Genomic DNA, 17,075 nt, shown 5'->3' on the forward strand with positions numbered 1-17,075 from the left:
AGTCATTAAAAATAATTATGTATATTATATAGCAGCATGTAAAATGTTTATGATGTGCCATTAAGTTAACAAATCAGATCACCCTATGACTGCAACTGTGTTAAATGTTACACATCCACATCTATATACATGTGGACAGAGAATATAAAGAAATAATCAGGCATAAAAGTGGCTTTATTAAAATTATTATTTAAAAAAATATTTAAAATGCCTTCTAATGCTGCTCTCACACTGCTTTACAAACAGTTTATTTGTTTGAAAGTAAATACCTCAGAAACTGTGCCGGGATCTCTCAGTGATAATTGGAGTCCCACTCGGTCAAAGGTGCTGCACGATTGGATTTTCCTCCCCAAGTCTACCAAGCCACCTACAAGTCTCATCTTTATTTTGCTAACCACACAGAGATTGTCTCAATATCCTGAAGGCAGCTTCTCTCTCTCATGCACCATTTTAATCCTGACACCTACTGTGTCTGACACAGAGTACTCAAGAAATATTTATTGCTTTCTAAGCTATTCAATAAATGAATGACTCTAGCTCCTAAATAACTCTTGAATTCTTCACCTCTACCTCTTCTGCCTTCTTCAGGTCTTTGTAATTCCTCCCTTGAATTCCAACAAGATTTCTTCAACTGGTCCCACTGTATCCATCTCAGAACCCTCAAGACTGAACTTATTCAAGTTTCTTAACTGTGTCCTATTTCCCTCAACACCAGTCCTTCATGAGCTCATTTTCTCTGACCTTCCTCTCCTTATCTATCTGGTAATTTCCTATTCATCTATGAAGGCTCAGCTCTAGAACTGCCCCCTGTAAGCAGTCATTCATGACCCATAGTCACTGATCTTATCATACTTTATCACAGTTGCTTCTCAGCTGGGGAGTGATTTTGCTGTACCTCACCCCAGGTATGTTAGGCAATGTCTAGAGCTATTTTTAGTATCACAACTGGTGGGGCTGGATGTGTGCTTACTGACATCTAGTGAGGAGAGGCCAGGAATGTTGCTAATCACCATACAATGCACAGCCCTGCCCAGCCCAGCAAAGAATTCTCTGTCCTGAAATGTTAATAGTGTCAAGGCTGGGAAAACCCCCTCTATGTTAATTGTCTTTTCGCTTTTAACTGTCCTGTTAAATTGTGATCTTCTTGTGACCAGGACTCTGTTCAGTTTTAGATGTCCAGCCTCTCACAAAGGGTGTGCCTGACAAATAATAATAACTCAATAACTCTTGGTAGAAAAAGGTTGAATGAATTAAGGAATGAGTGAAAAAACTATATTAAAAAATATTTTTAAAAGACAAAAATATTTTCACGGATCTCTCTATATGTTTTTATATTATTAAATCATATATATAATGATTTCTATAAGGATCCATCATTTTACTCTATTAAATTCACCTCTCAATATTTTTTTCCTGCTGGACAGTTAGAACTTTGTGTTGTAAGCTTAAGCAAACGTTCTTTTACAAATTAAAGAACATCTTACTCTGTTTTAAACCTAAACATCAGTGCTTTATAGAAGATTATTCCTTTGCCCGGAAGAAACACATTGAATTGGGGGAAAATGTGCAAATTAATCATATGCAGAGAGCTCATGTGCGATGTGTTAGTTCCATGGGGTGATTTACATGTTTCAGATTTTAGAGACACAGTGTGTGTTTATACCCTGAATACATTGAAAACAGGTGACAACCTAAGCATAACCAACTACCCAGTTACTTGAACAGCAAAGGATGGGAGGCAGGAATCGCTGATGTCACTGCTCATATGTCAGTGGCAAGCAGGAGGGATAGAAATGTTAATTAACAAAGCCAGTTGACAGCTCTGTGCTACACATAGTCACACAGCTACTTTTCCAGAGGAGAAACCAGAAGAAGTGATTACTCCAGCCCCTTGTGACCGGTGATTAGGCTTCTGTGGCTACACCATTCATCATCACTAATGTTGACTTTTCCAAGTATCCAGAGTTCACCCCAACTTCCATATTCTTTTATGACACAGTCACTTCTACTTTCTCTTTGTTTGGGTCCCCTCATATTTCCCCCAAACCCAACAATGCTTCCTTATGTTGTGAAAAGTCGGCTTCCTAGAACACCTCTCTCCTTGCTCTCCCTACTGAAAGATTCCTCCCGGGCATCTCCCTCGGCCCCACCCTTGCCTCCTCTCCAGCTACTGGCCTCTTCATTGATTCTTCAAATTAATTTTTTTTATCAGTGTTCCAGGCCAATCTTTTCCATCACACCAAGGAGCTTAATATTCATGTTACTAAACCAAGTTGAAAATGAATACTTGATTAAAACCAAGGTAATTCCATCATCCAATTCAGATTTAATACTCCATATACTTTGATGATGGAGAAGTGTTGATTTCTCAAGTGGTAAATCAGGGGTAAAACCGTTTTAGAATATACTGTAACTGCTTCTTTACCTGAAAGTGAATCAAATCTGGCTCTCTTCTATAACCCCTTTCCGGTCCGTCTATTTGCAAAACGTCTTGAGTGGGAAGATGTTCTAGAATACACTAAGTTTGAATTCCATGTCTTTAAATTGCTAGCTGTGTGATTACAACAGGGTCAAATTATTGAATCTGTCTGAGCCCCAGTCTCCTCACAATTAAACTGAGGTATCATTGCTGACTGGGATAATAACATCTACTTTATATGATTTTTATCATGTAAGATAAATGAATGCTTATAAGAGGCTCAGGCTTTGGCCATTATTTAGAATTGAGTAAATGTTAGATTTTTTTAAACAAAACAAGAACAAGCAATAATCTCATTTTTGTAGTGAATTAATCTCAGGGACACATTTTTAGCAACAATTTAGCTGACTATGAGGGAAGGCCTATTATTATTGCTTCTCAGGTTCAGTTTTGAGGGAAAATCAAGCAGAGGATTGGTTTAAGTTTCATAGAAGGCCCAGCAATGTAATGGACCTTGGATGTTTGAGATAAGAAAAGTTCCAAAGAGCCTATATTAACAGACTCAGCTTGGCAGAGCTAAAGAGGGAACTTCTTGTATGCTCAGGGCTGTCTCTCCAAAATCTAGATTTATCTAGCTATCTTTCTTTCCATGGGGAAACTGTGCCAAGTCATATAAGAACTAACCAGCAATCTCAGGGCAGGTATTATCACTCCCCCTTTTTTTTCCCAGTTTATTGAGATAAAATTTACATACAACACTGTCTAAGTTTAAGGTGTATAGCATAAAAATTTGACTTTCATACATCAGGAAATTATTACCACAGTAAGTTTAGTGAACTGCCATCATCTCATATAGATACAAAAGAAAAAGAAAAGGAATTTCCTTTTGATGAGATCTCTAAGGATTCACTCTCTGAACAACTTTCATGTATAACATACAGCAGTGTTAATTATATGAATCACAGTGTACATTGCAACCCTAGGACTTATTTATCTTATAACTGGAAGTCTGTGCCTTTTGACCCCCTTCATCCAACTTCCCCTCCCCCCCCCCACTTCTGACAACCACACATCTGGTCTCTTTTTCCATGAGTCTATTTGTTTGCTTGTTTTTGAAGTATAATTGACCTACAATACCATCTTAGTTCCTGGTGCACAACATAGTGATTTGATATTTCTATATATTTCAAAATGTTAAGTCTAGTTGTCATCTGTCACCAGACCAAGATATTACATTATTATTGACTATACTCCCCAAATCATTCAAAAACTAACCATCAAACTCAGGCAGGCATCATCGGCCCCTTCTGCCAGCTTCCTCTGGAATACAGTTCTGTTATCTCCCCAAAGCTCAGAGCTCAACTGCAAAGTCAGGTCCAGCCCTCAGTTGTCCATATTCTCCTTTCTTTAGCCTTCAACTCCCTGTTTCCAGCAGCGGTGCCTCGGCAAGGCAGGCCACACCACTGCCATATCTGATTCCTGACCCTAACTCACCTTTTTCAGTTTCACCACGCCCTCCTGTGTTTCATAGTCCGTTGTGATTTCAAACAATTCCATCCCATCTCCATCAACAATATTGTATGTGACTAAGCCATTTTCTCCAATGTCTGGGTCTTTAGCCTTCACTCGTCCCACTTCCTCCCCGGGGACAGCTGCTTCTGACACAGACATCTGGTATACGCCTAGAAGAAGAAGACATCTATTTTTATTTTCCCTTTTATTTGGCAGCTGTAAGACTTTAGATTTCATTGAATCTCAATAAATTTCTCAAAGGGTTTGACATTGAACTTTCTATTGATTGAAAACATGAAAGAAGTGAATGGATGGGAGGAAGATCCCACATGGCTTGCTTGTCAAAGAAATGTTTTCTGCAAAGGATGATGAAACAATATGAGGGTCCAGGGTGGTAGGGTGGGGTCACCTGTCACATGTGAGAAAGGAAAACAATGCCCAGTTACATTTCCCATCAGGAACTGATGGAGGGCCATGTATATCTTCACACATTCAAAAAAATCAAAACTTCTTTTTACGTCTTTGGAATGGTCCGTAAGTTAATTCCAAGGCTCACATATGGCACTGCCAGGTGCCCAGAAAAACAACACCCTTCCCTGTTTAAAAGCCTTCCATAGCTCCATATTTATTTTAAAATCAAATGCAAGTTGTATCCTTCATGGTCATGATCCTTCCAGCTGTATATCTGACTTTCTTCTTACTTTACCTCCTTCACCATTTGATTAACTGATACCTTATATGGAAAAGCTTCTCATAGTGTGACATTTCCATATAGATTTGTTTAATATGTATCAGGAACCTAATATATGCTAGGCACTGTCCTAGCCTTTGGTGACTCAGTAGTAAATGAAAGAGTCAAGATTCTTTCCTCATTCTAAAGAGAAAAAACCCCAAATGTATACATACGCTGATATCATTGCTAAGAAGGAGAAAAATAAAGTGCAGTGAGGGACAGAGGATAATGAAAGAGTGTAAGTGTGACTGTGTATAAATGTATGTTGTGTGTGAGTGTGTTTGTTCATGTGAGTGTGTGTGAATGTCCCCTGAAAAGACTGGGCCAGACAAATCATGTGAATACCTGGGGATAAAAATTATAAACAAAGCAAGCAGCAAATTGCAAAAACCCTGAAGTGGGAACACAGTGAATACATACAGAACAGCAAGACCACAAGTGTGATTGCAGCCTTCTGGTAAGGGTATATAGGGAGGCTGGGGCCCAACTGTGCACAAAGGGCATTGCAGGAGATGGAAAAGACTTCAGGTTTTCTTTAAACTTGGTGGGAAGCCACTGAAAGGTTTTCAGTAGAGAAGTGAGATTTGAGATAATCTTATTTGCATTATCACAATTCAAAAATATTCTCTGCGAAACAATGTAGAGAAGCAAGGGTTGGAAACCTGGCCTCTACCACCTTCAAGCCAAGTAGTCTTGGGCAAGTTACTTAAGCTCTTTAAGCTTTAGTTTCCCCTTATGTGAATTTTATCAGTTCTAATACTCTGTCTACATTTATCTGTTGGGTTGGCCAGAAAGTTTGTTTGGGTTTTTCCATAACATCTTTTAGAAAAACCTGAATGAACTTTTTGGCCAACCCAATCTATTGTTTGGCTGTGAATACTTTCAGTTCAGATCCATATTTAACTTAAACACACCATGCCCTCCACGGTAAAGGACAAGTGGGAGGTGGGAGCCTCTGCAGATAATTACCAATTTACATGAAGATTTAGAAAAACCTACTCCCAGTTGATTTTCTCTAAGTCTTCGTCAAGTTCATAGCTGTAAAACTGGTATCTTCACAGTAGTGACGTAACTTTACTCTATGATTGTATGTGAGCAGGGGCATTAATCACTACCTGCTAATAGTTCTGCATGGCCTTTTCCATCCAGCATACCAGCCAGCTTTAGAGTGGATAATGGAGATGCAGTTTCTTAGAGCGCTCTGTGAGGCTTAAGCTTATTGGGGATGCTGAACCTTGTGGCTGACCAGGCAAGGCAGTCTTCGTCTCTGTGGTGACTTTAGGAGAACTGGCTGCCGCCTTATAATCCTCTATCTCAATGTCTCCCTTGCATAGATTGTTGTCTTTGGATTCCTTTGAGTGACCATGCATGGTGCCTTCCTGGGGCCATACTTGGTGGCCTTCCCTGTTCTCTCATTTATACAAAGTGCCATCTCTCTGGCAATAAACTCACAGTCTCTACCAGCTGCCCTCCTCGTCAATGAAGCAGACACTTTCATGGTGAACTCCCCGAGAACTAGCAGCAGCAGCATCACTACGATCACACTGTACCTCTGTCTATACTATAACGTACACATAACAGATCTGTGTACAAAATCTGGCTTTGCCGTATCCTTCGGGCAAGTTACTGCACCCTTCATGGAACTCAGTTTTATCTGTAAACTGGAGGCTCTCGTAGAGATCTGTAATAGTAGTAACTATTCACTAAAGGATGGTAGTTGTTGTAATTATGATTATTAATAATGACCTTTCAAATCATTTTTTCTTTTATTTCCTGCTGCAAGCCTATCAATTTTGTAGAAGGGCCATAATCCCCTAGATAATATTGATAATAATGGCTAACATTTGTTGACAACTTATGCCAGATAACATTGTGAGATTTTACACTAGCTCATTTAGTTCTAACAACATCCTGTTAATTGAGCCCTGTGGAAGATTGTATTTTGCAAAAATAGTCCAAACAGTATCTCCAAGCCCACATGCTTTTCTTTCAATGCGACTTTAACAGTCCTTCTCTTGAAAGGTGGGGTCTACAAGAACTCCACTTACATTTGGTCAGTCTTATGACTACAGTAGAAATGATGCTATGTGATTTCTGAAGCTAGGTCACAATAGGCAATACAGTTTCTGCTTGGTGTCCTTGGGGCTCTCCTCACTTTTAGAACCTATCCAAGCCACTCCTTTGAGGCTGATATGAAGGGGAACCAACAGCCAACATTAACTTGCCAGCCATGTGACTGAGCCGTCTTGGAAGTAGATCTTCCAGCCCCAAACTGTGCCAGTTGATGCTATGGAAACAGAAACAAGCTGCCTCCTTCAGGTTTTGCCCAAATTGCAGACTCATGACAAAAATAAACGATTATAATTGTTTTAAACCACAAGATTTGGGGCAGTTTGTTAGGTAGCAATAGATAACTGATTCAGGTACTATTACATATCCAGGTTAGAAATGAGAACACTGAGACAGAGAAAGGTTAATTAATTACTACATCACACCATGAGCACCTAGCAAAATGGATTTTCTGTTCCCAGGGCTGCAGAACATTTTATGTCTCCACTTTCTCCCACTACCTCTCCTCCACTTAAGTTTTTTGTTGTCTTGTTTTTTGCAAGAATGATATAAAGAGCCTCCATTTTTCTAGATTTCTTCTGGAAAGTTGAGTACAGCAGGAATGGGTCAGAGAAGAGTTGGCTGTGGCACCACTGGAAAGTGAAAGCCAAGCCCACCTACTTACTCTGTGGAAACTTTGGTGGGTTGTCATTGACATCAGTCAGTGTGATCGTCACTTTGGTTGTCCCTGAGAGTCCGCCCATGTGTCCACCCATGTCCTTGGCCTGGATCACCACGTGGTACTCCTCCTTAGCTTCCCTGTCCATGTTGGGAAGGGCTGTTCTGATGATACCTGGACAGGTGAGCAGGGAACATCACAGATATTCATTGGTAACATTATAACAAAGAAGGTCTAGGCACAGGGGAAGCAAAGATGAATAGAACAGCACCTGCCCTCACAGAAGAGTCACTCCAACATGGTAATTATCATCACAAGTAGCCATACCTGGAGCATCATATAGATATATTTTCTAGCAAATTGTCATAATTATTAATATAGCATTAAAAGTTTATGTTTTATATGTTGTACTGTAAATACAAGTAATACCTCATCCTTCTCAGGTGTGACACTTAAAGATCCTAAAGACTGATATATTTGAGGACACACTGCATGAACATCGGTAACATAAACCCGTGCTTTTGGACTGCCAGCAGAATCTTTTGACCATCTATGCCTGCGTGCAATTCTTAGAAACATTTCTATGGTCCATATTAAGTTAAAAGTAGAAGGTGATATATTAAAATGTTAATATTAATTTTTTTTAAGTGTATACCAAATGGGTTAAAAATATATACAATGCTTATACAAACACTTACTGTCTACTATCTGCTATCACTGGAAACAATGATACGTTAATAATTGAATTCTACATCATCTCTAGATATTAGCACATTATTGGTGTGGAAACCATGCTCACTTAAATCTTTTGGGAACATATTCAAGCTTTCTCTGTCTCTAGATACGGTAACATTTATATTGGAAATATAAGAGAGTGCTGTGGAAGCTTTAAGCCCTTATCCTTTTCTGACCCTGACGTTTGTATGTTTCTCAGCAACATCCTTGAACTCACTGAGCCTCGTTTTTCTTGTCTGTTAAATAATTTGGTAGGTTCAAATTGGTGGTTCTTAACTATGAGTCCCTGAGACACGAAAGTTGCAACTGGAGTCCTTCCAGCAATTTTAACATCTCAAAAATCCATATAAAATCCCACATTTATCCTTGGTTAATCTGAAAATTAATTGGCAAAATTAACTGGTAAATGCCTTTGATGAAATGATAGCAAGTAGCCCCATAATTTGTGATCTGAAGCAAAGAGGCTACAAATAAATGATTACATAGGTAAGTGGAAATTATATTCAATAAGTGGGCAAAGTATCTGATTGGCAGGCTATGTATATACATATAAACATATATATTTGATAAATTTTAAGTATAATAATAAAAGCGGATTGTTTGTAAACATCTTTCAAACACATGGGGGTATGTTGTGGAAAAAAGAAATGAGTTTGGGGCGTAATATCGTGGACTAGCAGTTTCACAGGACTTTAGTGTTTATTCTGATAAAAGGATCCTAGGATCAAATTTGGTACAAATGGAGTGAAACATTTTGGCATGGGTTTTGGTTGTTTGTGTTTGTTCACTCTTTCGGTTTGCTATTTGTTTTCTGTACGGAATTTGCAGAGCCTCCTTCTTGGATGCTAACACCCGCTGGGAATCTAAGCACAGTGGAGGAGGCTGGGGATATGCCTCCTCCCAGACACACGTGAGCATCAGTTCCCAGCCCCACCATCCCCAGCCCTGGCTTTGAGAGCTGCCAGTTTTCATACCAGTCTTCAAGTCCTGTGGTCTCTTAATTTGGATCCACAGTTGAATTTTATGATAAAACATATTTTAAGATAAATTCTTAAGTTTAAGTTGAATTTTAAGATACGGTTTTAAGAGAAAAGTTGCATCTAAGATTATATTTATTACTGTGACATGGTGCAATACAGACAGTATCTAATCCTCACAATAGTCTTGTTAGGTGGCCCTTTTTATATTTTAGAAACTTAAGACTCAAATAGGTTTTAGTGAGCAGGCCTGGACTCCTTATTCAAGTACGGTTCACTGGATGCTCCCCTTAGGCCAGGCACATGCACAGTGTCTGATCCTCACAATAGTCTTGTTAGGTGGCCCTTTTTATATTTTAGAAAACTAAGACTCAAATAGGTTTTAGTGAGCAGGCCTGGACTCCTTATTCACAATGTGTCGCAAATCGCAATGCCATTCCACAGTACCTGTCTGTGCTTCTACTGAAAAGTAGGGCTGTCCTTCCAGGATACTGTACACTAACTTGGCACTGTTTCCATAGGTGGGGTCATCTGCGTCTGAAGCTGTCACCTGGATTACTGACGTTCCTTAAAAGTGAAATACAGTCATTAGCAACAGTCCCTCAGCTTTTCAAATTATATTCTAGTTTGCAAAGTTTTATCTTAAGATTAAAAACTGAGAAGAGCCCGAAAATTATTCAACATGCTTTCATTTTCCGGGGTTGAGATGCAAAAATAACCTCCCTCCCTCCCTCTCTCCTTTCCTTTTGGTTTAATTCCCATAGCTTAAAAATGAACTTTCTATATTCATAGTGCATCCTGCTATACTTAGTAGTTAAAATAATAATATGAACATTATTGCAAAAACATTCTAAGACCCATGCAACTGGAATGTTCAGTATATCAAATAATTAAATAAAAATCTTCCCAAAGAGTATAATAAAGGATAATTAATGATGAATTGGTCTTCATGAAAGGACAGAGTGCAGTCTTCCATCTGTAGCAGAGCAATAAATGCATCGTTTTATTGTTGCTTTGCATGTAATAAAATGGCTGCTAATACTACATTTTAATTAATTGATGGCTATAAATATTGTACAGAATGTTGTTCCCTACTGGCATGAAAATTGCATCTTCCCACCTCTAACAGGTCTGGTAGTCATATAACACAAACCACCAGTAGACATCTGGTGAGACCTAAGGCAAGCATTTGTGGGTCACAATGGAAGGAAACCAGGGAATTGAAGGAAGATGGGATTCTGTTTTTCCTAGAAAAAAACCTCTGTTCCTTGATGGTCACAAGTATCTGAGGGCATGAAATGCTGGGCTTCAGAACGGGGCAGGGGAGATGCTCAAGGGAGAGAGCTGGTTGCTATAGACTTCCTCCATGCCAGGCATTGTTTGGGGCACGTTCCATGTATTCTGCCCCTCTGCTGGGTGTTTTTACATTCACTGTGCTTGTGAGGTACTTAGTATGACAGGTAGGAAGTTTTGCAACCTATTTTTCAGAGTGGGTTATTGCCAGAGTCAGGAGTCTACCCAGCAAACAACCAAACCCAAGTTCTTTCCGAGACAGTTTCAGCAGAGGGGCCAGGTTCTATGTGAAAGGCAAGGGAGCCCATTTACACAGCCTCTGACAACCCTTTAATTTACAAGGCTGTCAGTGATTTTCACATGGCATAAAAATAAATCTCACTTTTTTTTTCTGTAATTCATTATTTCGTACAAACAACTTTTTCCTGAGCTCTTCCCACATAACTAGGCACTATTCTAAGTAGTGGAGATTTATAAGGGAGTTAATAAGCTCTATTCTCTACCTTCATGGTAGAGCTAGGGAAAGTATTATTTTTTATGCTTAATTTGCTTCGAGGAATCCACTAAGTTCATTACAACTCTTTGTATTTTACATCTATGTTGTTTAACTCTCATTGGAGTTTACATTATCCTTATTGTATAGATGACGAAACAAAAACTGAGAAAGATGTAAGATGTTGTCTGGGTTGACCTGGCTGGTCAGAGGCACGGCCATGATTCCAACCCAGTACTGTCTGGCAGCAGACTCTACTCTCATAGGCCACGATGCAAAGTCTGATGTTACTCCTTAAGCACCAAGCTGCCCCAAGAGGTGGGATCAATGAAAATTCCCCTCGAGCATCATGTTTGATAGCTGGCCTTTGTCCCCTGGCTCAGCTGCGGACAATGCTGTCCCCTATTTACTGATTTATTTGATGTCTGCTACTTCTCATTAAAGTCCCCAGGTGAATACTGAGAAACTAAAGAATTGGGCAGGGCAAAGGGAAGAGAAGAAGGCAGAAAAGGCTCAGCTGGGTTTTCATAAAGTATGAGAAGGGTTTGACTTTAGCTGGAGGAGAAGACGGGGACAATTTTTTTTAGCATCAAAAGTTCTATATGCAGAATGGAAGGAGCTTAGAGTTGTAGAGTCACTTCTGTAGCTAACACTCTTGAGCAAACTGATTCCCAATCTTGGTGCTTAGTTTTCTCATCTGTAAAATGGCCTTGATGATCCTTACGTTCATGGGAACTTTATTTTATTATTATTTTTTAAATTTATTTATTTATTTTTGGTTGCATTGGGTCTTCGTTGCTGTGCACGGGCTTTCTCTAGTTGGCGGCGAGTGGGGGCTACTCTTCATTGTGGTGTGCAGGCTTCTCATTGCGGTGGCTTCTCTTGTTGTAGGGCACAGGCTCTAGGTGCACGGGCTTCAGTAGCTGTGGCACGTGGGCTCAGTAGTTGTGGCTCGCGGGCTCTAGAGCACAGGCTCAGTAGTTGTGGCGCACGGGCTTAGTTGCTCCGCGGCATGTGGGATCTACCCCGACCAGGGCTCAAACCCGTGTCCCCGACATTGGCAGGCGGATTCTCAACCACTGCGCCACCAGGGAAGCCCTCATGGGAACTTTAAATCTCTGATTCACATAACCATACTCACTCCCTGATTAGTACAGCTCTGATCACTGTGTGAAAAACAAATCCTTCTTAATATGAGGCATGCTTCTCAAAAGACCACAACTACATGAATTCTATAAAGCCAAACAAAGGTTATTGCCAGGAGAAGGTAGCTAGTTGAATAAATCTTTCACAGAATTGTCCTCTAACAATGTGATGTGTCTTTATGCATGATAAAAGACATAGCTGCTTCTGAATCATTCTAACAGATGATGACACAGTGTCATGGTTAGGTGTATATTCTGGATTGACTTAATAGCTCAGATGGCCTTGAATAAATTAATTAACCTGTTTCTAGCTTGGGTTTCCTATCTGCAAAATATGTCAAATAGGACCTGCCTCATTGCAAACATGAGTCACTGCAAAGATTAAATGCAATACTGCATGTAAATCATTAATTAGCATGGTGCCTACATGGTACAAATATTGCCATTACTTATTGAACACCAACTAGCACTAGCGACCAGATGTATATTATTTCTAATCCTGCATGACTAGAAACTTTTATCCCCATTTTACAGAGGAGAAACTCAGGCTAAGAGAACAGATGCAACTGATCCCCAGTCACAAGGTTAATAAGCACCAGGGCCAGGATGACATGGATTTGATTACGTTTTTCCTACTCTTCCACACCTCCTCATATTTTGTAAGTTTAGAGTTTAAAACCTCAGGGCAATTTAAAATATTTGAAACTTCAGCTACGTATATGAAATTTTTTTGTTTGTTATTCTGCCATAGAAGATACAGCATACATTCTACTTCCCGATTTGGGAGAATAGGCACCAGCCTGCCCACCCACAGAGACACCAGGCCTGCAGGTGGAGTGGGTCCGCCCTCCCCTGCCCTTACGTACCCACGTTGGACCTCTCGGGCACGTTGGCGTGATAGGTCTCGTGTAAGAACTCGGGAGGGTTGTCATTAATGTCCTGGACCTTGACGATGAATTCTGATGGCGGCTCCAGGGGCCGGTTGGTGTCCCTGTCCACCGCCTGAGCCATCAGTGTGTACTGGGCTCTCTCCTCTCGGTCCAATGTCTTGGTAGCATGAATGTTCCCTGATTTGTCATCAATCACAAAAATGGTTCCGGCTCCTTCACCTGAGAGAATGTATTTAATGTTCCCATCACCAGAGTCAATATCGGAATGAAGCTAGGAAAAGAGAAATCAAGATTTGTAATTCCAGGATGGATGCACTGGGGAGGTAGAGACACACATGCTGTTGAGACAATACACTGTTTACACACACACACACACACACACACACTGAGAGGGAGATGTTCTCACCCCATTTTACAAATGAAGAAATGTAATCTTAGAGAAGATAATTGTCTTGGCCAAGGTCACACAGCTGGGGAGCAGTGAAGCCAGGGTCCAAACATTTTTAAATTTTAAGATTCATGCTCTCCCTCCCCCTCTCCCATTACATATGCACACATACAAAGTATATATAATATACATTAGTTCAGTTATTTTGAAAGAAATATGCACATACTATAGAAAATAAAAAACACACATTTGTGCAATAAGTAAATCTTATAAGTTCTGATTCCCATTCCTTCTTTTTCCCTGCTCAGAGACAGCTCTTATGACCAGTTTCTTGGGAATCCTCTAAGACATATTCTATGCATATGCAAGAATATCTATACAGATACACGTGCTTTGGTTTATTTTTACACAATAAAGTGCATAGTGCACATACCACTCTTCACCTCTGCTTTCCTACCACAATAAATTCAGAGGACCCTTCCACACTGGTACATATAAATCGACCTCATCAATTGTATGGATGTTATTATAATTTCAGTCCTCTTCCAAAGGACACTAAGATTCCAAAGGACACCAGGCTTTTGTTACCTCAAACAATCCATTGATCAGACTTTCTGGAAGACCTGCTGTGTGGCGCAGGAAGTATGAGGAGCTGAGGATGGAAACTGCCTGCACAAGCCCCCATTCCCATCATAAGCATGGGGTGGGTGGGGTGGGGTGATGCAGCTCTTAGACATAGAAAGACTGTATATCCTTGGGAATTTCCCCTCTGTTGACAAAGCCCAGAGAAATGATGGAACTTGCCTAAATCCACAGTTGGCAGGGCCAGGAGGTCATCCAGGTCTCCTAACTACCCACCTGTGCCTTCTGCCTTGACTCTGCTCTGTGTTTTGTAACATGGAACTCCCCCCCGCAAAGACCACATCCAATTTTCCTGTAGCAATAAACTCTTTATTGTACCTTGTTGTCCAACCTCAATTTCTGCAGCTATCATCTTGATGAGTTCCTCTGCCCTCATTTTACCCTTTGTGGGAAAAGATAAGCATTACTTTCACCATTCTTATAGGCTTCAAGAGTAGCCAAGTGGATAAAAAGCCCTTGGTTCTACCTACTACATAAGAAAACCTAGTATAAACTAAAAAGCTTTATTCAAATGACATTGAAATATAATAATGCTTACTACTTATAATTATTATCTTATTATTTATTATTATAATTCTGTTTTAATATTATTAATGCGATTTTAATTATTATTATTATGAAACCAAAACCTAGAAAGCTTGTGCAGAATCACAAAGCAGGATTGAACACATTGCTTTTAAAAATTTTTTGTATTGTTTCAATTTCCCCCAAAATAGCTAACTGATTTACAGTGCCTCAGTGAAACACCAAACATTTCAGCTCAGGGGGATACCTCTAGGTACAAATTACATGTTGATTTTAGTCTATAGTGCTTCTCAGGAAAAGAAAAAAAGCATACTTTCCTTCAGAACTTGTTACTCATAACAAGCTATGTGCTGTCATGAAATTATGACTACACATTTCTTATGAATAAGGCAGTTTGCGAGTAATATACAAAGCTGTTTGAATATATGAAGCTAAAAAGGATGACCCAAATTGCCCCAGTCTTCATACACGTTTCCACAGTGAGGGCAGGATCCCTGCCCCCATTCCTCTGGCTCCCCACCTAACCCCCAGTAATAGTTTATGTTCATTTGTTTTCCCTGCCTCAGACCTGGCAAAAGTCAGGGGCTCAGCCACGTGAATGCGCAACAAGGAAATCAATGCAACACTTACTTTAATGGGAGTGTTTAGACAAGGAATGTTTCTAGGGACCTTCATATATTACATATGAATTTGGCAAGACTCTTGGGAATTAAACAAATTTCATGATCAACCAAATAACTGAAAAAAATTTAAATATACTGCTCATTATTTTTATCTTGTTTTCAGAGTTCAAAGTTGGATATAAATTCCTTTTTTTCCCTCTCCAACAAAGCTGATCCATACAACCAACAATGATATTTATTAGTTTCAACACAAAAAGCAGTTTGGCAAACCATTCAGTGCTATCAAGGGGTCAGTTGCTGAGGTGGACACAGCCAGTTCCTAACTCCCAAGACTGATGGCATCCCCTCTGCAGAGCACAGCATGATGCAGACTGTGCTTCCTGCAGGAAGTCCAGAAGTCCTTGGTTTGCCAAATTCCACTTTTTGAGAGCATCTTAAATCACTCAACCTTGAATGTCATCAAATCAAAGGTTTTTAGGGAACAAGTCACCTAGTCTAATCCTCCTATTCATGGGGAACTACAGATCAGCATTGTCTCAAAAGGAAGTTCCATACGATCCAACCACTTTATTTCTTTTTACCCCCATCCAATCCGACATCAGGCTCATTTTCGTGTGTCTAGATTTTCCATCCTCTTCCATCTGCTGCCTTTTAGGAGGCATGACACCTGCCTGCTCCACAGAGATGCTGAAACGGCCCTCTAGGTCCTGTCTCTTCTGCACTCCCCACCCTAATACACACCCTGCTCCCCACTGAGAAAGTCCCCGTGGCAGATGTTCTGTTTTCTCAGAACAGTTCACGCACAGCTCTCCACATTGTTCAAGCCACACAGCTCCTGCTGTGGCTCAAGTCTCTTCTTCCTCTCTGGGCACACAGCCCATCTCCTTGATGGAAGGAATTCTATGTGCCAGTTGTTTCCCTGTGCTCCATTTCTCAAGGATACTTCTACTTTGGGTGTAATCTTTCCATTTTCGATATAAATGATGAAATTGCTCTAGTACATCTCTTCAAAAAGGCACTTTTCCATCCCTTAACAATAGTATTGAGACGCTAATATGAACCTCCTCCAAAGATGTCACTTCCATAAATATGGAATGCTCTTCTCAAGTTAAGCAGCAACTAAGATAACTTCATTGGAATCTGTGAGGCTCAGAAATGAGCATCCCACAAATCTGCTCTTGTCCCTCTCCCCCTTCACAGGATAACTCTTACTCATCCTTCAGGTCACAAGTTGTTACCATTGTCTCCATGAAACTGCCCCTCATCCCTCCCAAACTTTACCATGTAGATAGAATTGCTAGTGAATTTCTTCATTATTCTGCTTCTTGTTTTAGTTTTTTAATTGCTTAGGTAAGTGTCTCTTTTCCACTAGTCCCTGAACTCTTTGAGACCAAGGACTATTTTACCCTAGTTTACCATTTGCCTCACTCTGTACCTTCCCATAGCAGGCTTTATGTTCTTATGTGTGTGAACACCTATCTCCTCGCAGTTCATGTCAGTGTCCTCTAAAAGATGGCTGTATGTTTTACCGTAATTGATATAGCAGACAGTCAGTTTTTTTCTAAATTAATTAATTAATTTATTTATTTTTGGCTGTGTTGGGTCTTCGTTTCGGTGCGAGGGCTTTCTCTAGCTGTGGCGAGTGGGGGCCACTCTTCATCGCGATGCGCGGGCCTCTCACTGTCACAGCCTCTCATTGCGGAGCACAGGCTCCAGACGCGCAGGCTCAGTAGTTGTGGCTCACGGGCCCAGTTGCTCCACGGCATGTGGGATCCTCCCAGACCAGGGCTCGAACCCGAGTCCCTTGCATTGGCAGGCAGATTCTCAACCACTGTGCCACCAGGGAAGCCCCAGACAGTCAGTTTTTCAAACATATTTTGTTTGTTTTTGTTTTTTAATTTTGGCTGTGCTGTGCAGCTTGCAGGATCTCAGTTCCCCGACCAGGGATTGAACCCGGGCCTCCTCAGTGCAA

The 17,075-nt window shown here is 40.4% G+C and overlaps 1 protein-coding gene across 2 annotated transcripts in view; it reads right to left on the reverse strand.

Moving 5' to 3' along the window:
- Positions 1-17,075, reverse strand: part of CDH11 (cadherin 11) — a 142,470-nt gene that overhangs the window by 28,085 nt on the left and 97,310 nt on the right. For both annotated transcript variants that reach the window (XM_082439486.1, XM_082439487.1), the window contains 4 exons: positions 12,902-13,196; positions 9,552-9,671; positions 7,399-7,566; positions 3,914-4,101 (listed from right to left, as the gene is read on the reverse strand). In XM_082439486.1, the coding sequence (XP_082295612.1) occupies positions 3,914-4,101; positions 7,399-7,566; positions 9,552-9,671; positions 12,902-13,196 (771 nt within the window). The remainder of the gene's footprint in view (positions 1-3,913; positions 4,102-7,398; positions 7,567-9,551; positions 9,672-12,901; positions 13,197-17,075) is intronic.

The sequence above is a fragment of the Balaenoptera physalus genome, assembly GCF_965194825.1.
Source record: "Balaenoptera physalus genome assembly, chromosome: 19".
Taxonomy (NCBI): domain Eukaryota; kingdom Metazoa; phylum Chordata; class Mammalia; order Artiodactyla; family Balaenopteridae; genus Balaenoptera; species Balaenoptera physalus.